General features: G+C 38.3%; 1 protein-coding gene across 2 annotated transcripts in view; it reads right to left on the reverse strand.

Moving 5' to 3' along the window:
- The window catches only part of LOC124379127 (transmembrane protein 211), a 122086-nt gene that overhangs the window by 22028 nt on the left and 75688 nt on the right, over positions 1-24370 (reverse strand). Inside the window, exon 3 of one of the 2 annotated variants that reach the window (XM_046839245.1) lies at positions 16749-16854. The exons of the other annotated variant lie outside the window; for it this stretch is intronic. Within the exon in view, the coding sequence (XP_046695201.1) occupies positions 16817-16854 (38 nt within the window). The 3' untranslated portion in view covers positions 16749-16816. Of the gene's footprint in view, positions 1-16748; positions 16855-24370 lie in introns of those variants that run through there. 2 annotated transcript variants of the gene reach the window in all.

Here is a 24370-nt window from a genome sequence, read left to right on the forward strand (position 1 = left end):
GGTAGCCAGTAGGTCTCTGTAATTGGTCGGTCGTCTGTAGGTAGTCCGTCAGTAGGTAGTGCATTAGTTCATCAGTATGTATTTAGCAGGTCGTCAGTTGGTAGTCTAATGGTAGCTAGGATGTAATCTGATGGTGTTCAGTATGTAGTCAGTAGGTAGTCTGATGGTAGTCTGATAGTACTGATGGTAGTCAGTATGTAGTCAGATGGTAGTCAATATGTAGTCTAAGTTCTTCTTGTGAAATGATGCAGCAGCAGTACGTTTTTTTTGTCTGTCTTTTTCTCTCTCTTTGTTAATCTATATCTCTCTCCTTGTGTCTCTCTTCTCTTTGCCTCTTTCTGAATCTGTGTACCTCTCCCTTTGTCTCTCCTGCTCTTTCTGAATTCAAAATTGATGTCTCACTTACTCCGTCTGTGTCTTAATTTCTGTCTCGTCGTCTCTCTCTAACTCTCTCTTGGTCGTTCTCTTGGTCTCTCTTTGTCTCTGATTTTCTTTCTCTTTGTTTCTCCCTCATAGTGTCATATTTGTAGTTAATAGCAGCTCTTAAAGTCTGCCCTCACTAATGGGATCCCATGAGAGAAAGAGAGAGAAACACACACACACACACACACACACACACACACACACACACACACACACAGAGAGAAATGAAATACGCCGCCCTCTGATATGCTCACAAACACCTGCTTCCCTCTGTCTCTCTGTGTGTCTCTGGCGATGAATTCTCTGATGTGTAGTCAAACACACGGCTGCCTGTGATGCTGTTTAAACATTAAAGACTCTGCGTCCAAGTGTGCGGGTGAGAGAGAGAGAGAGAGAGTGTGTGTGTGTGTGTGTGTGTGTGTGTAAAGACAAAAACAATTAAGAACTTCATATTGGTGTTGAATCTTTTGAAGTGTGTGTGATTAGAAGAAACAATGCATACTTAACACAACTTGGTCCTAAAGGCCACCTCATTCACACCACCGTTCTTAGTTACAGCAGAAGATCTAAGAGGAACTCAGTATCGGATCAGGGATCAGAGATCAGGTATCGGACGGCACCCGGTGCTCTGAAATCTGATATTTGATGTCATTTAGAAAACGGAAAAAGTGGCATTGCCCCCACACACACACACACACACACACAAAGCAATCTGAAGTTCAGCTTTTCCTGCTGTTATTTGTGTAATGACAATACCAGTGTAGACACAGAGAGACACATTCATCATTGTTTGGAGAGCGTGTGTCTGATGTGTTAAGTGGAGTGTAATTGGTCGCCTGCATCCAGCGTTGATGGCGGGGTGAAGATCGTTTTCATCTCCCCACTGAAATGGTGAAAGAAATGATCGGTGCAGAGATAGAGGTCAGCGAGGCGACACACACTCACGCACACACAGGGCGTATCACTCGGATACAGTGCCCATTCTATGACTACACTCCAGGCCATGTGTCAAACTAAACAACAGGATGCATGTTGTTTGGTTTTACAGTGTGTCCTTTGATTGTGTGTGTGTATGCGTGTGTGTTTGTGTAGTTAAAGGCAGCTGTGCGCTTTATGGCCGGTCCAATCTTTGAGAACCGATGCCATTATGAGCTATCAAGTCAGGGGAGCAGCACAGGCCTAATGGAGCTGTTATCTGCCAACCAGGTGTGTGTGTAAGTGTCTGCTCGTATATATATATATATATATATATATATATATATATATATATATATATATATATATATATATATATATATATATGTGTGTGTGTGTGTGTGTGTGTGTGCCCTGAAGTGCTCTTTTATGAGTGTCACCGCTGCAGAAATTACAGCACTCATAGCCGAAAATTACAGAACGCTTACAGTGTCCCTCAGATGTAACCGCATATTTACAGACTTTATGATACAAACAGGCTTTAAACTACCAGTTATATAATTTGGACATTTAGGAGAAACACATGAGGGGGGGAAAAAGGAAATAAACAAAAAAAGCTTTATACAGTAGCTTTAAAAATATTTTATGGAAAATGTTTTCCAAAATGCTCACCGTCCTCATAATCATCATCATCATCTCAAATATGTAAACTGTAAGGAATTAATACTGGACACCTGACCATAAAATGTGTTCTTTCTGAACTTTCCATTCCCGATGTAGACCCCATTTGCTCTTATAATAACCTCCATCCTTCTGGGAAGATGTTCCACTAGATTTGTGCTTGTGGAGATTTGTGCTCCTTCACCCACAAAGGAATCAGTAAAGTCAGGTAAGGATGAAGTGTTGGGTGATGTGATCAGGCCTGGGGTGCAGTCAGTGTTCCAGTTCATCCCAAAGGTGATCAATAGGGTTGAGGTCAGAGCTCTATAGAAGGAGATCTTCCCTTCCAACTCATGTAGAGCATATCTTCATGGAGCTGACTTTGTGCATGGTTATTTAATTGATGTGTTATGTTAAATAGTCAGAATTCACAATCACTGTAAAATGCATCCCTGACTGCAGCAGGAAACTCAGTATTTGATGTATAAGTTGGTAATGATGTAAACTATAAATTCGTCTTTCCGTGCAATTTTCTTTTCATCTGTGGAGTAATTTGGATTTGACACATCAGTATTTAGCTACATTATACAGTAGCTAACTGTATTGTCCCTGACCAGGTCGAATCAAATTACTCAGCTCCATATTTAGAAATTAACTCATTAACCCTCTCTCTCTGTCTCTGTCTCTGTCTCTGTCTCTCTCTCTCTCTCTCTCTCTCTCTCTTCTTTCTTTCTTTCTCATCTAAAAACGCTCCGCTTCCACACTTCCGTTTTCAATTGTTCCTCAAAAGTTGCTGAAACGTCTAAAAACGCTTAGGTCCCTGTACAGCGCAAGAGCAAAACGTACGACGTTCGATCCACGTCATTTCCACCTGCCATTTATTTACTTTCCGGCTCTTTGAAACGTCGCGGCAACCACTAAGATGCGTCATTGTTTCCTTTGTTTTTTTACGCTCCACACTGCGACGTGAAAACTGCATTTTTATTTTTTGAACTGCATTTGATCCACTTTAGAGATATATTTAAAAAGCTATGTTTTTCACTGACTGAAAAGGCACACCAGTGTGGACAGAAGGCCGAAACGGAGAGACAAAAAAGCGTTCTCAAACAAAAACATATTAGTGTGGACAAGGTCTTAGTCTGAGGCTTTTCTTTCACTCTGTCTCTCATTTTGTTTCAGGTTGTGTCTTTCTTGGTTTATCTGTGTCTCTGTCCCTCCCACTCTCTGACTCTCACATGCTTTTTTTCTTGCTCATTCTTGTTTTGTGTTTTCTGTCAGTGTCCCACTTTTTTTGTTTAATCCGTGTCTCTTTCTGTCCTTCTCATTTTTCCTGTATCTTGCCTCCTTTCTGTATCTCTCTCTCTTTATCTTTTTACCAGCTCTCATTGATTCTTGGTGTGTCTGTTTCTCACTGTCTGTCTGTCTCTTTTTGTCTGTCCTATTCACTCTGTATGTCCCTCATTGTCTCATGTTTTTTGTAAGAGTTTTCTGTCTTTATATCTGTCCTCCAACACACACACACACACACACACACACACACACACACACACACACACACACACACACAATTAGAAGGTGTGAATTCCACTTATTCCATTGCTAATCTGAAATCCATACGGCCAGGGTTTTCCATAAACGCTTTATTCCCTGCGGGAGATTTAACCAGTCCTCTGAAGTGATACGTTCTACAGATGGGATGTGACACACACACACACACACTCATTCACACACTCACAGACATTACATTTTAATTACCAGCACATTGAAGATGAACGAAACAGTGTGTGAGGGCTTCCATGTAGAACATGACCCATTACTACACTCTGTACCAAGGTCATTGCAGGCAGGTGTGTGTTCCTTTGATTAAAGTCCTCTTTATATATAGTGTGGGATGCTGAGTTAGCAGGATTGAACATCATCCTGATCTATCATCTGCTGTCACAATAAACATGGCTCAAACCCACACATCGAACGCAAGCCTGTATTTGCAGTGCATTTGAGTCAACAACGTGTATGTGTGTTTGTGTGTGAGCAAGAGATTAAGGCTTTACTCCGCTTATTCTAATTGCACCGTGTTTATTTCTCGCCGTTTTTCAGACACATTTCCACATTACCATGCACGGTAAGCTCATTAACGCAACTCCGAACCATCAATATAAACACAACACCTTAAAAAAATCCCTGCAGAAATGATTTCTCCAGTTAATATGGTTTCCTTCAGTTTATTACCAAAGCATGATGTTGGCCCACACGAACACAAAGTGCCAATGACGGCAACATGTATAATTTCCACCATCTGGCTGAACCATTAGTGCTGGACCAGCTTCTTCAAGCCTACAGACTAATATAATTACATACTAATATAATATTATTTAGTGCATTTGGATGAGATTATGCAATTTCTGCATTAGTATGGTCTTTCTTAGCCTACGCATACATCGTTTTTTTCGAAAACTAATGCAATTTTGCTGAGTGTGTATTAGGGGTGTAATGGGTGTAATGGTACTTGTTTCGTACTGAGCCGTTCTGTTCAGTGCACATACTCTACTGAATGCAATTCTTGTTTTACGTGCAACATGTTAAGTTGCAGATCACAAGTTTGTTTAGTCTCCCTTACACTCGCACTTGGAAAAATAAAATATATAAAAATGAATTCGAATAAATCAAATGAATGCAATAAAATTCTTTATTATATAGATTAAATTGAGTAGATATGCCATATCGCTAGACTATGACAATGACGGCAATGACAGGAAGTCATGGATTTTGCACGTGTAGAACAAAATCTTTTCTCACGTTACTGGTACGAATCGAGTAGCACAGTGTCGCTGTCTAGCGATATCGATATATACTCAATTTAATCATTTTTATATATATATATTAAATTCTTATATTATATAGATATTATATTATAATTATATATTATTCAATTTTTTTTTTTACCAGGCAGGCATTTTATTTAAAATAGTTTTTTATGTAAATTGTTGATGTTCATAATAATAAACATCAATAAAAAACAACAAGCAATTCTATATTTTGTATCTCTTTCCCCTAACTCTACTGAAATAAAACCGAAACGCGACTTTAAAAAAGAGGTACGTACCAAACCATACCAAATTTTGCGTACTGTTACATCCCTAATGTACAAAAATACAGATAAAATGGTGACACAAATTATAAAGCAGAATCTTTTAAGTGTAATGTGCAAAATGTTGAATATATGTTCACATTTCTGTTCCTGGTTTGACCAATTACCCAAAAAACGATGTCCTAGTCAGTATCCAGATGGTATAAGAGTTGATGTGATTTATCTGATTTATTTACTGAATAAATGGAACATGGAATTTTATTTTCCTGTATTTTTCTACATAAAATACTTTATCACTTTAATTTCTATAGCAGGACAAAATCTTAGACTTAAAACAAACTAATACCAATTTTGGGTTTCAGTCTTTATTCCCTTCGTTTCAGCCGAAAAAAAGAAGCATCTCTTGTATACATTTTCCCCATCACTCAGCTAAAACATGTTTGGTGGTTAACATTGTAAAACATTCTTTCCACAGAAAACCTCACTATATCAACAAATACCTATATTTTAGTCCATATATGTGGAGTGTCCACTCAACAAATCCCGGTGTAAGTCGATAATTTGCCACAAAACACTGGTTAAAAAAGGTGATTTTTTTTTTTTTATCAAATGTGTGATTGTACCATGTACCAAGAGCTCCATTTTCACTTCTTCGTTCCACAGCATTTTTAAAAAATTGATTTTTTTGTGATAAGATCTTAAGCAAGTTTTCCTCCTGATGACTCTTCCATGCAGACCATGTTTGTGCGATATCACTCCTGCTAAACCTTCCTGCAGGTCCTTGGGATTTTCCATATGTTTTCCAAAAGCTGAAGGGCAGTTCTTTTTTAAAGGTTTGTCTGTCTTTCAGATCTTGCCTTGATGAGAAGGTTTTTACCTTCAAATTTTTTTGTGTACTCAAATACATTGAAAGGCCGTGCATTTCACACCTAGACCTTCAGCAGTGTCATGCCTGAATCAATCCACCTCTTAATACCATTAGTATGACGTCACAGCTATAGAAACCGTCCATATTATTGAGAAACGCAGTATAACAGCATTGCATCACAGAGAGGTATCTCATGCTCTGAGATTGGAAGTCAATAAACACAATTCAACAAGTCTCCTTTCACTGCAGCCACAACTGCACCACCCACATGCATCCTCTCAGGCAGAAGTTTGCAAGTGCCCTCTTTGTTCACCCTTTTTCGCGCTAGTTTGTGTCCTGCGCTGCTCTGTTTTGTCTGTTTGCAGTCTTTTTTTCTTGCACTTTATTTTGCTACGACAAATCACTTTTAAGTCCTTAGCTTTGTGTTGTTTATGTAGCACTAGGGTCCTGGAGAAACCTTGTCTCATTTAACTGCTACAGGTTTTTATGGTCGAAATTACAATAAAAGCTTCTTGACTTTACTTGACTTGATTTTTTCATGTATTTTTGTGCAATACAGTTTTCCTGGGGATTTGAAATGAAGGCAATGTGTTTATATTTTTTTCTTTAATAATCTATCAAATAGCCGGTGGTGCCTGTATACATCTGAAAGGATTTTTAATGCTAGGCTGTGGAACTGCAAGTTGATTTTGATTTTATTTTTGTATGAAGATTTGTACATGTGCTGTATTAATGCTGTATTTATGTTTCAGTTCAGACGAACTTGCATTACATTACTGGTATAGCTGATCCTGGCACATAGGGGTGTTCGACTACATTTGGGGTACGTGGAAACCCGTGTTCTTTTGTGTTGCGTGTTGCACTATGTGCAGCTTTCGGTATTGATTTAACAGGCTCGGCCTCAAAGCCAAAGGGTCATTGATTTTATTCGCACAGCCAATCATCCAGACAGAGTCCAGACCTGACGCTGTGCCATGTTTCCAGTGGCTGACTGACTGACACACACACACACACACTTTTACAACTGCAGCCACATTAGATTATAGCTTACCACAAATAGGCAATATTAAACATGTCTAAAAAGCAGAACAGTGTCTAAATAAGTTCTCTACTATATATACTATATATAATAAGCCTCTCACTGTGAGTAAATACCAAACCAGCAGACACAAATTACTGTATTTATTTTTTTTTCAGCACAAACAGTGCACGATTAAACAAAGCCCCTCAGAGACCGAAACAGACAGAGGGAGGGGAAAGGAAGCTGGCCTTCTTTTTCGCTCTTTCTCTCTCATCTCTTTATCTCTCTCGCTCATCTTTTCATCTCATCCTTGCGCTCAGCACTCGTATACCTGTTCCTCGCGCCAAGTCTTCGCTCATACATCACGCCGTCCCTCCTTTGTCTCTCCTAATGAAGTTTTGGTTCTCATTGTTCGCCTTCCTTTCGCTCTACTGTTCCAAAGCCAATCCATCTCGCTCTCTTTCTCTTTCTCTCACCATCCCTCTTTTTTTTTTTTTTTTTGCTTGTCTCCTCTACAATCGCAGGTGAGAGAGGTTTAATAATTCACAAGCAGAGTGGGCAAAGCGCTCGAACGCTGCGTAGCTTAATGCAAATTCCTTTAACCAGTGATAAATTATTTCGTCCTTTACATCTGACTGCTACACAAACACACATACACACACACTCTCTCTCACACACACCCTTCAGAAAGCTGTACAATTTACCTAATGGCTAAAGCTAAACAGGCTTTTCCGTAATCCTTTTTTGGCTGACTACAGTAAGCATTTGAATATAACCTCATCCATTAGGCCGCATTAAAAAAACAGATCAGATTAGCTTTGAGGTCTGGATTGGGTTGATTTAGATTGGATGTCTAAATATAGTTCTGTTTATGGTGCTGAGAGCCAGTGGCAATATAATCCCAGATAAAGGATGCTAATTTCTGCGTGGGCAGAAATAAATCGAACTACAGAGAGACGGATTAGGCTGAAAGCAGCTGGAAACTTATAATATAAAACATTAGGATAGGAGCATATGAGTTCAGGGAAAACAAAAAGCTGAGTTTTTCCAGAACTTGTTCAAAATTTGGAGTATCTTTTACTTTGTGGAAGAATAGAACAACATCCAAATATTCACTGAATATGAATAATTGACAGTATAGCATGGAGAAACCAAAATACCATAGCTGGTCACAAAAAATGTGGTCAATTACTTTCTGACTACATAACTAATGTTTCCTTGTAGTGTGTGTGTGTGTGTGTGTGTGTGTGTGTGTGTGTGTGTGTGTGTGTGTGATATATATATATATATATATATATATATATATATATATATATATATATATATATATATATATATATATGTGAGGTCACTCTAAATACTTGCCACTTTAGCCTCTAGAAGCTATATATATATATATATATATATATATATATATATATATATATATATATATATATATATATATATATATATATATATATATAGCTTCTAGAGGCTAAAGTGGCAAGTATTTAGAGTGACCTCCCCTTACACTTGAACAACAGCAGGAACCTGGCTCTCGAAAACCTAAATGAAATGGAACTCTAATTAATGTCAAATTGACTGCTGTGAAAAAGGTCTATTACGCCAGGTTTGTGTTCAGGCTTTTTGTTTAAGTTTATTTCATTGAAAGCTTGTTAATAAGACCAACTTTCGAGATGCCAGATCATAGATTTTGACAGACATAAAATCATACTTTTACATATATATATATATATATAAAACACACAAAGCAAAATACCCTTTTCATTACAGCTTCATTGTGGCATGTTTATAATGAATAGATTTTCTAAATTGTTCTCAGGTTGCTCATTAAATATAAGCTAGGTACTGTATAATAAATAAGCTAAACCACTAATATGGGTCCATAAGAAAAATTGTTCTCTGATGACCAATTTAGGTTCAGATGGCCTGCATACAAACTAATAGGTTGAAATCTATAAAAAGAGAAGGGTGTATTAGTGCTAGGTCAATCAATTTCTAGTGATTCAGCTGCAGATTAGCTAACAAATGTTTTGTTTTTAAAAAATGAGATAATGTAGCTTAACCCTCGGAGGTCAATTGCAATAGCTAGGTTTAGTTGTTTGAATAAATACCCTATTTTTAGGTGTTTTGTGTATTATTCTAACAAAGCTATAAGACTAAACAGTATGTATGTTTGGTCTTGTTTGTAAGCCGCAGCCCTGCTGTTTATATTTCTTGAAAATGTGACAGGGTGGTGAAACAGAAAAGTGATTGCATGGTCCATTGTAAATTTCCCATTGGGATCACTGTCTGTTTGTCTGTCTGTCTGTCTGTCTGTCAGTCTGTCTGTCAGTCTGTCTGTCCCTCTCTCTGTCTGTCCTGTCCAGTCCAGGTCAGTCCAGTCCAGTCCAGTCCAGTCCAGTCCAGTCCATGAGCTACTTACTCTCCCCTGCCAATCAAAGTAATGCTGGCCAATCTAGGGTGGCTGGGAGTTCATGTATGAGGAAGAGGGCAGAAAGCATTTTCCTCTGACTGTTACACGATGCTGTGGGACGCAGATGTGAAGCTGGAAATCATTATAACAAAATAAATAATGCAAAACACTTTCTTTATAAATAAATTTTACTGCTAAACTAGGCCTGCAACTATCACAATATCCTCATTTATTCTGACAGTGGTAACAAACACTCCCCTGTCTTTTGAGAGCAAACCTCATAAGAGAAAAAAGAGAAAGGCTGAAAAAACATGCACTCAAGTTCAGCTGTGGATTCTTCCAGCACTAAAGGGCACTGGTTTGCTATATCTGCCCTATTAGGCTCAGATCTGAAACAGCACAAAGCCTCTCTGTGTAATTGCTGGTTTTAATGATCCCATTAGCAATGAATCCCTGAAGGGGAAAAAAAAAGACTTGGGCATTTCTCCATGAAGCCACACTTAAAGCAAGGGTCAAAAATGGTGAGAAAAAATTGGGGGCGAATTTGCAGTCCTGATATTTGCGTCATAGTGCAATATTTGCTGATGGAACTCAAATCATTTGTTTAAAAGCAAGTCGTTGGTGAATACTTCCTCAGTGCTCTATAACTCTACACACACACAAAAACGGTGTCGTCATTCCTATCTTTAATGGCTTCAGGAATTCCCTCGAGGTCCATTTCCATCCGTGGTGTACGGTGTCAAAGATTAATCATACTACTAAACGCTTCTAATGTAATATTAAATATTTAATGCAAGGGGCAGGGGGTATTTTCTCTATGTATATTAAGTAGGTAGCTCGTGTCATTTGGACAGTGGGAGGAGAACCCTTTGAATAAACAACAGCACATTAGCATTTGAATGAAGTTTTTTTTTTTTCAATTTCTGGAGAAAGATGAAGCTTTTTCACTTCAGAGGAATAAAAGAACAGAAAACAGAATTAAAAAATAAATCAATCAAGTGAAACACAAAGTAGAAGTGTGCAAGAGAGAGTCTTATTCTCATACAAAGCTTGCAATACAATAATGCTGCCAGAACCTCGGCTTCCTGGGTCTTTTATCCAAACATTTGCTCTTGCTATTGTTGCATTGGCTCTGATTTATTCATTTCCAATATATGCTTGGTAAGTGGGCATGTATTAAGTGATTTGCTAATTACAGTTGTCACACAACGTCTCCATTCTGATTGGTCAGAATTCGTTGAAAGGGCATTATCAAGTTGTGATAGTAGCTGCTTATACACAGCGACTTGAACAGCAGATATGTTGTGATTTAACAAAAAAGTTTATTTCACTGTGGAAGAAGTCTCTAGTGTTAGTGATTTGTTGTAAAGTCTACTTTTTTTTTTTTTTAAATGCCATCAAAATAAGTCGTTTTCAGTATCTATAAAATTGCTTTCCCATGGCAATATACACTGAGCTACACTATAATATCCAAAGGTGTGTGGGGATTCCATGGGAATTGTTTGAGAGAGTGAAAGTATTTATGCTCAGAATCAATTTATTTGACAAACATACAGTGTATGGAGGAAATACCGTGTTGTCCCGAATATAAGATGACCCTCATTATAAGACGACCCCCCATTTTCAAAGTGTACCCGCAGTCCATCTGGATTTACGCTGCATCCGGAAAGTATTCACAGCATTTCTACAAACAACACCCCATAATGAGAACGTGAAAGAAGTTTGTTTGAAAAATAAAAAATCACATGTACATAAGTATTCACAGCCTTTGCTCAATGCTTTGTTCAAGCACCTTTGGCACCAATTACAGTCTTTTTTAGTTTGATGCTTTAAGCTTGACACACTGATTTTTGGGCAGTTTCTTCCATTCTTCTTTGCAGAACCTCTCAAGCTCCATTAGGTTGGATGGGGAGTGTCGGTGCACAGCCATTTTCAGATCTCTCCAGAGATGTTCAACATTCACAGAGTTGTCCTGTAGCCACTCCTTTGTTATCTTGGCTGTGTGCTTTGGGTCATTGTCCTGTTGCAAGATTAACCGTCGCCCAAGTCTGAGGTCCAGAGCGCTCTGGAGCAGGTTTTCATCAAGGATGTCTCTGTACATTGGTGCATTCATCTTTCATTCAATCCTGAGCACTCTCACAGCTCCTGCTGCTGAATAACTTCCCCACAGCATGATGCTGCCACCACCATGTTTTACTGTAAGGATGGTATTGGGCAGATGATAAGTGGTGCCTGGTGTCCTAAGAAATTATGTTTGGCATTCAGGACAAAGAGTTCAATCTTTGTTTCATCATACCAGAGAATTTTGTTTCTTATAGTCTGAGAGTACTTCAGGTTCCTTTTGGCAAAGTCCAAGCGGGCTGTCATGTGCCTTTTACTTAGAAGAGGCTTCCATCTGGCCACTCTACCATACAGGCCTGATTTGTGGAGTGCTGCAGAGATGGTGGTTCTTCTGGAAGGTTCTTCTTTTTCCAAAGAGAAATGCTGGAGAACTTTTAGAGTGACCAAACGTCTTCCATTGACAGATGATGGAGGCCACTGTGCTCATTGGGACCTTCAGTGCTGCAGAAATTTTAAAACTGTGCCTCGATACAATCTCGTCTCGGAGGTCTACAGAGAATTCCTATGAATTCATGGCTTAGTTTGTGCTCTGACTTGCACTGTTAACTGTGGAACCTCATATAAACAGGTGTGTCTATTTAAATGCATTTTGGAATGAGGCTGTAACATAACAAAATGTGGAAAAAGTGAAGCTTTGTGAATACGTTCCAGATGCACTGTAATAACAATTAGCCTAGGCTGTTCATCCATGCCTGGAGTATCCAATCCCAGAGCAGACTTACTGCAGGCTACGTACTGACACACTTGCAGGTCAATTTCTTAAAAGCGGCTGCTTTTAGGACTGTAGTAAGCTTTTCTTTGACTACCGGTATGAGCATTTCTAAGACTAAGAAGTCTTTTTGGGCTCACGGTCTCCTGACAACATTTTGACATGTTGTATTTCTTGGCTTGTTGTTAGTCGACTCACCATGATTTTAGAATGTGCATTATAAGCTTGCCTCAGATGCTGGTTGACTTAGCTGACTTTTGAACCAGTAAGTTCTGGACAGTCACTCGCCATCATGGGGTCTTGATTCTGTAAACAACCGTAATTGTATGAAGTTGGAACTCTGAACAGGGGAACTCATTTATCTGGCACCACCTATTTTTGCAGGTGTACGGTATTATTGACATGTAATAGACTATAGAGCCTGAATATAAGACAATTTATTGAGATGCGTTTCTTAAAAAAAAAATCATCTCATTTCCAGGACAAAATTGTTGGGACCCCTGACTTTTCCAGCAATATGTGCTTCCTTCCTAAACTGTTGCCACAAAGTTCTGTCATACAATTCTATAGGATGTAATGCTGTAGCATTACAATTTCCCTTCACTGAAACTCAGATGTCCAAACATGACAATGCCTCCATGCACAAAGTGAGCTTCATAAAGACATGGTTTGTCATGTGGAGTGGAGTGGAGCTCTTCTGCTTTTCTGCTTTTAATGACTCAACAGACCTTTTCTGTGTTGCAGCTGGATTATAAACTTTAAAAAAAATTAAGTCCCTATTAAAATTTTTTTTTTATTTCACTCGAGCCTTTTTTTAAATTCTACACTCTGTGGGTTTGTCCAACTCTATGCTTGTATTTTATTGTCCCACTCTTTGTCTATGAAATGCAGAATTCTAAACTCAAAGAGTGACTGAACTTGCTCAGATTAGTAATTAGGTTTTATTTGGTCTTTAGCTGGTGGAAATCGGCTTCTTACACTTCAGGAGCTGCTTCCAATGTCAAGAAAGTTCATTTCAGCTCTCAGAAATCGCATTGCAGATGCTCAAGTCATTTGTTTGCACTGACTTGGAAAAAAAAAGACAAAACCTGTACCTTTCTTTAAAAACCTTTTCAAATTTGTATTTTTTTTAACCTAACTACATTTACAGAGGTACAATATTGTGACCTGTTTAGTATATCTGTATATTAGGCATGAGAATAAGTTGACCTCGCTTGGCAAATATTGTACAGGATGCCTTGAAACCTGACATGCACAAACCTGGCTGCTGCTGTGTCATGCCTCTCTGTGATTCATTTACTGTTTGACCTTTCACTACAGCTCATCCGGCAGGCTAGATGATATATTAGCTCCATGGTGCTTTGGCATGTCCTCTTTATTCTTGCTGCCATTTATTTTCCTGACACAGTTATATTTCATTTTATACATTATATGTTATAGTTGATGGCTGACCATGACATAAAAAACTGAAAGAGCTGTAATGTTAATGCTGTAACCAGATGAGCTTATGTCCTTGCATTAGCAACGTCCTTAGTCATAGGTGTGCAGTGGTGTGGCCAAATGCCTTAAATAATATCCAGGTAAAAGTGGTCTTATGCTGGATTCTTTTAATTGATTGATGGTGCAGAAATGCTTAGAGTTCAACACATAGGCTACAGTCATTGCCTGGCAACAATGTGACCCATGGATTATAGAAATGCATATTGGCAGTGTTGCGAAGAAACTATAACCCAGTACACCATTTAAACCACTACTTTTTCCACCCTATTCCAGCTTGACTAAGTTTTCTGTGCCATTGTGACATTAGTGATAAGAAGATCAGACCATTTCACTGACTTGGTTCTTTGAATCTCATTTATCAAAATGAACAAATCTTTTCATTCAGTCATTTAGTTAATTTCGTTCCTCTGATCAGAAATAAAAAACATTTTCCTCATGCAGCAGATCCTAACACATCTACATACGCAAACTTCGACTAGAATTTCAATAATGAAAATAAGACAATGCTGCTAAGGACAAATTATGATAAACAGAGTGAGCAGCTCACCTCTCATATCTTTTGGTCCCTGTCATTAGTTCTTTTTGTCACGTGACTCCCATAATTATTGTAACAACAATGTCAAGATTTGGACCAAAAATCTGATGTATTGCATTGTGCAGCATCTTGTAACGATAATTTCAAGATTCTGACCAAAAAACATGATCTGTTGCATTGTGTAGCATCTTTGGGAATCACGTGACAAAAGAATGTAAGATTTGGGCCAGAAGTCTCATGAGATGAAGTGCTCAATTCTGTTTCCTGTGTAATGCACTGCAAAGCGTATATGAGAGTCACGTGATATAAGGAACGAACGACTCGGACTAGAGGAGTCGAGAGGTAAACTCCTCAATTCTGTTTCCTGTACATAACCTGCAGATATTTTGGGATGCTTTGCTCATGCGTGTCTAGTAGAAAATTAACAAATCACTCTTTGAGACTACTCAATAGTCACATTAAAGACTCCTTCAAAATGAACGAATCGTTCATGAACCACCTGTCACTATGTGGCATAAAGAAAGCCTTGACAAGGGCAGGTCTATCAACATGACACATGCTTAACAGGTTTTAAAGTACACAATGCTGACGCAGAATATTACAGAATAATTCATATGAGCTCCAGATTTTGTTGAGAAACAGCACACACCTTCAAGCTCCTGTCTGTTTTAATGAAGTCTGAGGGAAAAAAAAAATCGCAATTACACGCCTTCTCATTGCACACTTGCAGACAAACCCATCCGTTCATAGGCTAATAATTCAGCCTAATAAGACCAAATCCACAACCCCAGCCTCATATTAATGATGCAGGGATTTTATATGCAACACACATACACACACACACACACACACACACCTTTCTTTATTGGCAGCCAGCTTGGAATCCATATATAGCTTTGGCTCAGGTCAAAACAACCATAAATAAATGGTAAAACCAATCTGCAATACACACATACCCCAGGATAATTCATCAGCATGCATTTCTACCGCTCTCTCAACCCCACACACATTAAATATGACTACAGAAATGTCTAATAGGATTACTTGTTCATCCTTTTCAAACAAAGGACAGGGCTGCATAGACTACACACTGATCTTAGCTCAATAGGACAATAAGCTTGAGATATTTGTTTTGACATAATTCTAAAAGAAAAACAGCCTCAATAGATGCAAAATCACTAAGAATATAAATGATGGTAGCTATAAGTCAGAACTACTAGTTTGAGAGTGGATATTAAACCTGAAACAGTTGAAATGGCATGTTTTTACAAAACTCAATAGAAAAGACAACCGCTAATAATCATCATTTACAAGATCCATCCGAAAGGCTACCAAGAGGCTTACAGCAACATTAAAGAAGCTACAGGAATGGCAAAACAATCTTTTGTAATCTGCACATCTGGGGTAATTAGTTTGGGTAAAACACATAAACCATTTTCATGAGAAACACATAAGATTTCACAGAAAGAACGTAAAAAATGTGCTTGAAATATACCTACTGTGAAGCATCGTGGTGGTAGCTCCATGCTCTGTGGCTGCAATATATATGAAGGGGGCTTTTACAAAAAGGAGCACACTTATGGGTGTTGAAGATGTAGATTTTTTTTTTTTTCAATGAAATAGTTACATAATTCTAAAAGAAACACAGCATTAATAGATGCTAAATAACAAAAAATATAAATGATTATAGCTATAAATCAGAACTACTAGTTTGAGAGTGGATAATAAACCTGAAACGGTTAAAATGGCATGGTTTTCTGAAGTAAAACCAGAAATTAAAACAAGAAAACCTCAATAGAAAAGCCAACCGCTAATAATCATCATTTACAAAATCCATCTGAAAGGCTACCAAGAGGCTTACAGCAACATTAAAGAAGCTACAGGAAGGCAAAACAATTTTTTTGTAATCTGCACATCTGGGGTAATTAGTTTGGGTAGAACTCATAAGTCATTTTAGGATTTTGCAGAAAGGCAGAAAGAATGTGGCAAAATGTGCTGGAAATATACCTACTGTGAAGCATGGTGGTGGTAGCTCCATGCTCTGCGACTGCAATATGAAGGGGGCTTTTACAAAAAGGAGCGCACTTATGGGTGTTGAAGGTGTAGATTTTTTTCTTTCAATTAAATAGTTTTGCTTAGCTTTTCCTCTAGTTTCTTTTTCTTCTTGAAAACCTATAACATCAATAAAGCTGTATAGACTATTTTTATAGATTTTTTTAAGATAGTATTTTATTTTCATTCTAGGATTAAAGCCAAAAAATATTTTAATATTATGTCAGATTATCCATAAAAGGACAAGTTTGAGTACTTTTAAGACTATATAAGCTTATTATTATTATATATTATCATCAGAGCAAGATTAATAACATGCTCCACCTTTGACAATCAGCTTCATGTTGACTAAAAATATCATGCTCATTTAGACAGCAGATAAGAATTGTGTGGAATTAAGTTAAAGATATGTTAATCCTCTTAATTAAAATGTGAGTGTATGCGTGCACGTGGTCTTTGTTCGGTTCAGTGTCACAAAATGAAAGTTATTTTGTTTTCAGCACCTTTAATGTGTAATCCGTTGGGACACGCAGCCAACAATCACTGCGAAAGAGAAAAGAAGGATAATTATGTCAAGTCTCCTCTGCCTGATGATAAAGGGTAATTACTTTTTTTTTTATTATTATTCACAAAAATATGCTTAGAGGGACGTAACCTTTAGCGAACATTGTTTGATTGATGAGGCAAGTCAGTTTCCTGAAATGACTACCGATCACAATCTTGAACTATGAACAGTTCATTTCTTTCAAAATCTCTTTCTCTCTCGCTCCCTCTCTTTCCATCCTGCCAAATCTCCTGATCTGACTGAAAACTGGCAGCAGGGAAAGTAACACTTTTGGTATATATTTCATTACTCATACCATCAGGAAGATTCATCTCAAGTGGAACGTGTAGGGTTTGAGTTTTATCTGTGTCAGGAGGAAAGGAAATCCATTTAGCGTATAAGCTTGTCTGACAGGGCAGTGGGAACAGAGCAAAGATCAGCTCAAAGCCACTGCAGCCAGTTAGAGACAGTGAATAATCCACTTGCTGCCAGGAATAGATACATTTATAAGGATAAACATGGCCAAATTAAACACCTATCTATGAGTGAGAGGAGGAGAGATAATGCTGGAGAACCAGGGAGTGCTGAATGGCATCATGGGACTTGTATTGAAAGAGAAATGTATTATTTATTTGACAAACTTACAATATATGGTAAAATTGCACAATGTGGGAAAGTACTGGGGCCCCTTTGGTGTTCAGCCATATGTGGTTCATTCCTAAATATTTACCACACAGATGGAGGTGGACAATTGTATAGGATGTCTTTGGATGTGGTAGCATTAAATTATCTCTTCACTTGAACTAGGAGATTCAAACCTGTTTCAGCATGACAACGTCCCTGTGCACAATCCATGAAGATATGCTTATGGAAGATCTTCTGCAATTGAGCTCTGTACTTAAAGCTATTGGATACCTTTGGGATGAACTGGAGCACTGACACCACCCCAGGCTTCCTCACCATATATCATAACCTAATTTTACAAACACCTTTGTAGCCAGATGAGCACAAATCTCCATAATTATACTCCAAAATCTAGTAAAATATCTTATCAAAAGAGTGGGGGTAATTATAACAGCAAATGGGGACTAAATGTGGAATGGGATGTTTAGGAAGCACATGTGAATCTGATGTTTTTGATTTTTAAAATGGGGTTTATATCACTTTGCATAACAAAGGCTTGGTAAACATTGTAGAACTACAGAGAGTGTATACTTCAAAATTTTTCCGAGAGAGTGAATGAGAGCCTCTTTTAAAGTCTGTGTGTGTGATCGAGAGTGGGCGCTTGTGTGAGAAGTGGTAGCTCAATGGTTAGGATGCTTGCCTATTGATCAGAGGTTTGTGAGTTCAATTCCCTGCACTGCCACTATTGGGCCCTTGAGCAAGTCTCTTAACACTAAATTGATCAGATGTATAAATGAGATATGGGTAAGTTGCTTTTGATAAGGGTATGGTAATTGTTTTAAATCTAAATGAGTTCTGGGAGTGTGAGTCAGCAATGTTTGGATGATGGAAATTGCGATAGGCTTTTTAGTTAAAAGAGCTGCAAAAAATATAAGAATCCCTATTGAATTTAATCTAGTTTTAGTGGGATAAATGATAATCAAGTCCATTAGAGTTATAAGTTCAGTATAGACAGTGTCGGCACTATGAGCGTGCCCTGGGTGGCGTGGCCTGGCCACTTGAGTCACTGTGCCCTCTTACTTCTCAAAATAATAACAAACTTAATAATTAAAAAAAATGTTTTACAAATTGATTTTATTATACCATTAATACTTAAAAAATGAAGAGTATAAGTAAATAAAATAAAAAAAATTACTAACCCATAATGCAGTGCTAACATAGTCAGCCAATTACATACACGCTGCCACTACGTCAGTAACGTAAGTCAGTAGCTAAATGGTCAGTGAAATCGTAATTCTAATGTTCGTCTAAAACATTTACCAAAACACTGTATTAATTAAAAAATCTTTAACAATGGATATAAGAAAATGGTTCATCTTGTCCTTCAAAAATTTAATTCCTCCTTCTCTCATTGTCTGCAGCTCTTCCAAAGGTAAGATGCCCTTTTGCTTTAGTAGCTACATTTGGTCAGTCTTGCACTTTAAAGTTATAATAAATTATGGTTTACAGTTAGTGACACGGTTAATATTACTGAAGTATAATAATTATAATAATAGTAATAGTATGTGAACGAGATAGGCCCCCCTAGTTAAACATGAGGCCCCCATTTATTCTGTATTCCGTATTCTCTGGCGCCGACACTGAATATAGATGTATACACTGCTGCATTTATAGACAATGTCCTTCATTACTGATCTAGAAACAGTTCACAGGACAAAACCAGGAACCCAAGATCTTAAACAACTGATATAGGAAACCTATAAACTGCAGTCAATGGTGCTGATTGATTGCATACGTCGATGTCTTTGCCACATTATCAATGTTGAGAATCACTAGTTAACTAATGCAAGTCAATGGAGAGATGCAGATCCAGTGCAGAACCACTTCGACAAAGTTCTACAAGTTTTGCCGTGTTAGACGGGTCATGTATTTCTGCACTAGTGTAAATATTCATGATTGAGTCAGCACGGCTTGTTGAATAAACAAGTACAGATAAGTCAACAGGGCATACCAGGGATCACAAATGGTGGATAGGGAAAGAGTCAGGCCAGTTACAAAACACTAGAAAAAATTAACACTAAGCTAAATAATGTGGGAAAGCAGAGGAACAACACACCATTAAATAAGGCCTGAGAACAGTCATTGTTAAAGACAGAGGCGAGACTTCACAAAGATCTGTAGAATGTCCAGTATGGACTTCAAGACATGGTTTCAAGTTCATGGTCTTGAGAAAAGCAAATGAATATAATTAATAGTCATAAAATCAGACCAGAGAAACCAAGAGAATTTTTTCAATTGTATAAACAATTAACACAATTACAGAAAATCGCAAAGCTTGAGGTATTATTCATTATAAAACTATAATGGAACATAATGCTTGCTAAAACTAGCATGAAAGACATGTCAGATTAGCTTAATTTCTTTATTAATTACAAACACAGCTGAAGCTTGAACTTAATAGCGCTCAGTCACCAGAATTCACTACAAACTACAGAATCCAATACAAAACCTAATTTTAATGAATGTTGCATGACTTACTCAGATATAAAGAACATTGGAAAAGTGTGGAGAAGTCTGGAGAAGCGAAACAGTTCATTGTAAACACATAAATAACAAACAAATACAATTATATGGCTCAGGCTTGAATATAGAGAAATCTGAAAAGTTACTTATCAATAAGATGAGCTTGACATGTATTTATGAACAGCAGTTAGGAGTCCATGTTTTTTTTTTCTTTTTCAAAAAAGCAGATCTTTCTCAATCCATCTGTTCCTTTCATATAAACGTCAAAACAAACTCCTTTTCCATACTTTTCAAACATTTAGCGCCAAAGCGACTTGGAAGTAAGGCAGAATCCCATCTAAGGTCTAAGCTGCACACTAACATTAATGCTATTTTGCAGAAATATATCCAGAGTGACTTATAACTGAGCAGTTGGGGGTTAAGGGCCTTGCTCAAGGCCCCAGAAGTGGCAGCTTGGTGGTACTGGGATTTTAATGTGTGACCTTCCGATTAGACTGTGCAAAGAACTTGTGCCTTTGTCCAGAACTCCATCGGTAGCTTATGAAAGTCTGAGGATTTGATTGACAGCTTTCTTGTCAAGGGAACCCAGTGTAAACCTGTCCGCCATTTGCTTTTGGTCTAAATCGGTTTCTTTAGTCTGTCTGAATTTACGACGTAGATAATAATAGTAGGTAGTATTAAATCTCACTCTCCTATCACAATCCAATTGACACTAGATACATGTTATTCCCCATTATTTTTAACACTCTTGTTATTTCTGTTATTATTACTATTTGTCCACTTCGTTTTTGTCCCTCAATAAGTCATTCTGGCTTTAGTTATATATCCAGTGTCCTTGCTGACAGCTGATAAATGTGTGACTACATCCCTAACCAGGTTACTCACTCCTCTTATAGGCTGTTTAAAGCAGCTGAAACACGATTATTTTTTGTTCCTGGTCTATTCCACCCCTGACAGAGATGGATGGTGACTGTACACTCCGAACAAGGTTGGACGGTTTTAAAAGGTAAGAAAAAACAGCAACAAGAAGGCAGCACGGTTTTATAACGTGTCAAGCAAGGTCAAGTAGGTCAGAGTGAAGTAAGAGCGCCGAGACGGACTTTGTATAGCGGAAGGATATTGGTGTATAATCCAGTGTCATACAGCGATTGAATATGGTGTCATTCCATGAATCGTGAACGTGTCAGGTTTGAGGTAAAGCACTAAACAGATTACTGACACATCCTGGATGAAAGTAAAAAAAAGTTATTTTAGTCATTTATATGGACGCATTATAGAAGCTGTCATTGACTACAAGAATCCAAAATGGGAATTTCTGGCAAATATGTTCTAAAAATGAAATCTCCATGTACGTATAAGCAACAGTGTGTGTCAATCCAATCAACCTGCCTGGAATCTGTCTATCGGCCGGAGTAATTCCCAGTTAAATAATTTACCCAATGAGTATGTTGTAATGACACCGCTGGGTTTATAAACACCTTCTGTCGGCTGGGGGATATGGCGCAAAGAAGCCCTGTGGGAAACTCTATTTGCACAGGTCACCAAACAAAAGTGGCAAGAAAAGACTCAATAGAAGTATTTTCACTGGGGTGTTTTGGATGAAAAACCCTCCCCGTCTTGCTTTTACTCTCATTGCTTGCTTTGCTGTTTCTTTTGCTTTCTTTCTTTTTTTTCCATTCAGGAGGCCACCAGTGAATAGCCGGCAAGTTCAAAACTCAGCAGAGAATGGGCAAGCATTCCACCCTGAAACACAATTAGCAAGGCGCTGCAAAGCCTCCACGATTCCATTAAAGCTGGCTGCAACTAGCATCTATTGCTATGCAAAGCAGCAGCTAACACTCTTCTAGCCACTTCAAGCATAACACAAGAAACAGAAAAAAGCGAAAAAGCAAAACAAAACGCTTGGCTACTCAAAGAAGCCAAATCTCTGACGACTTTGGGAATGTGTTTCGTGCGAGAGGGGGGAATCGATTTGGATCTTTTTTTTTCCTTTTTAGAAAAGCGGTCTGTATGGCAATGTGAAAGAAAGACAGTCAGTGTTTTCTAGGACAGATGAAATATGAAGCTGTGGTCTGGAGCCTGAGATTCAGAGGCCATGCCAAGCTCCAAAAACAAAAACCAAAAGAAGCGTGAAAATCAACAATAAGTATTGGCAGCTTGCACCCCAGTACCACTTTCTCTTCACTCGCAAGCAGGAAATTCCAGTCTTTTTTGTACCAACATGCACACGGCATGCATCGCTGCCACAGTAATGGATGAAGCCATGAAAACACCATATGCACTGGCATTTCGCAGAGTCTGTCCCATCTCGTCAGGGACTGGAAGTCTTCGCAAATCGCCATCGAGCCCTAACAATACACATCGCTCCATCCTTTTCATTAATTCGATCTCTGTTCTGGATTCGATACATTCCAAGACAGCCCTGGCCTTTGGGTTTCTTTTAAAAAAAATGGAAGTTTCCAGTTGGAATCGCCATCTTAAAAAATGGCCCCACAATGGTCTCAAAAAAACATGGAGTCTCGGCAATCAATATATACAAAGGGTGTAAAAGTACACAAAATGAATAGTTTGGGACATACCTCATGGATAAGTTCAATTTCGGTGTTTGGTAAATATAAAATTGCTTGTCGTGTTTTATTATTATTACTACTATTTATAAGAATTAAATTTAATAAATCAATCTAATGCAATAAACTTTTTACTATTCTGATCAAAATCTTTTTTTTTTTTTTTATACCGCTGACATTGTTGTGTAAGTTTTCAAGTTTAATAATAATTGTAAAATTCGCTCAAAGTGCAAGGCGGTGACAAAACAAACTTGCAGTCCGCCACTTTCCTGAGGGAACTCAGATTTTAACTATGTTCCGCATGTTAAAAGGATCTCATTCAGCACTGAGATTTCTCACAATATGAAAAGAATGGTAAAAGGGGACAGGTCACACTGACGGCAGCAAGTTTCTTAGTAGCATGCCTTTGTGTTGGTTTATTAAAGGGGAATTTCTTAGAAAACAATGAAAAAACGGATGAAGGATTGTGGATTTAGCAAAGACAGGAGAAAGGTCAGTCTGCACTTCATCCAGAATGGCCATCGAACCGGCTAGTTGTACAGTCTGAAGACACATCTAAAGTGAAGGCATGTCTACAAAGCTCGGGTTTTGAAAATATTATATACGCCTTCCATACGGTAAAGTCACGATCGCTGTTCTCAAATTGTCCTAATACATTATTATTTTTTTTATTTTTATTTTATATAGCTTTCACAGCAGCTTTGCCAGTTCACCAGTTCTCTCAAACTTTCATTCATCATCATCATCATCATCATCATCATTCCCCCACTGTCTCTTTGAGCCAGAGGTGCTGTATCCGAGGATCCAGAGAGAATACCTTCAGCAGAATCCATAAATCCCTGAGTGACTGTGACTGTGTGTGTGTGTGTGTGTGTGTGTGTGTGTTTGAGAGAGAAAGAGAGAGAGAGAGAGTGAGAGCGCGAGACAGAAAAAGAGGGAGAGGAGAGACTCAAACTTCAATTTGCAGTAATTCTGTTATCTAGTAAGTCAGGCTGTGGCAGCCTCCGCCTGCAGATTGAACACACTGCTTTCTCTCTCTCTCTCTCTCTCTCTCTCTCTCTCTCTCTCTTTCTCTGACTCTGTTCAGGCTTGAGAGAAAACCGCCTTTAGACTGCCTCATTAATGCCTGGTTTTGCTCTTTCACTCTTCAGCCCTTATCTATCTTACACTCTTATTCATTTCAACTGTCTATATAAGCTCTCCTACATCTCTCTCTCTCTCTCTCTCTCTCTCTCTCTCTCTCTCTCTCATTCTCTCTCTTTAATTTGTCCACTTTCTGTTCATCCCATCACCAAAGAACATCTCAGAGCAATCAGCTTAAGCCAGCCTTAGCTTGTGTGTGTGTGTGTGTGTGTGTGTGTGTGTGTGCATTTCTGCTCTCCACCTCACTTGTTCCCTTCCAATTCTTGCCAAATCATGCCATGTAATTTCCACAATGACACTTAGGCACATCCCAATCCTCTCATCTCCGATCTAAAATCCCTCCATCTGCCCTAATATCACGCCTTGGCTCTATGCTAGCACCGAGGCCACTGCTGAGGCTAATTTGGTGAGCGCTCCTGGGTGTGCGCTACTCCCAACCTGCCAAACTGTTTCTTCATTAAGTTAAACAGGCTGCGCAGAGGGATGACCTCAGTGTGCACTTCTCTAGAATGTCAAGACACAAAAAAAGAAACGATTGCGCACGCTGATACGTGAGTCAGCAACAAATCACAATATATACATACATATACATATACATACATATACACACACCCAGTGCATTAAGAAAGTATTCATTCCCTATTCAATTTTATGTTGC

This window comes from Silurus meridionalis, chromosome 25 (assembly GCF_014805685.1).
Source record: "Silurus meridionalis isolate SWU-2019-XX chromosome 25, ASM1480568v1, whole genome shotgun sequence".
Taxonomy (NCBI): Eukaryota; Metazoa; Chordata; class Actinopteri; order Siluriformes; family Siluridae; genus Silurus; species Silurus meridionalis.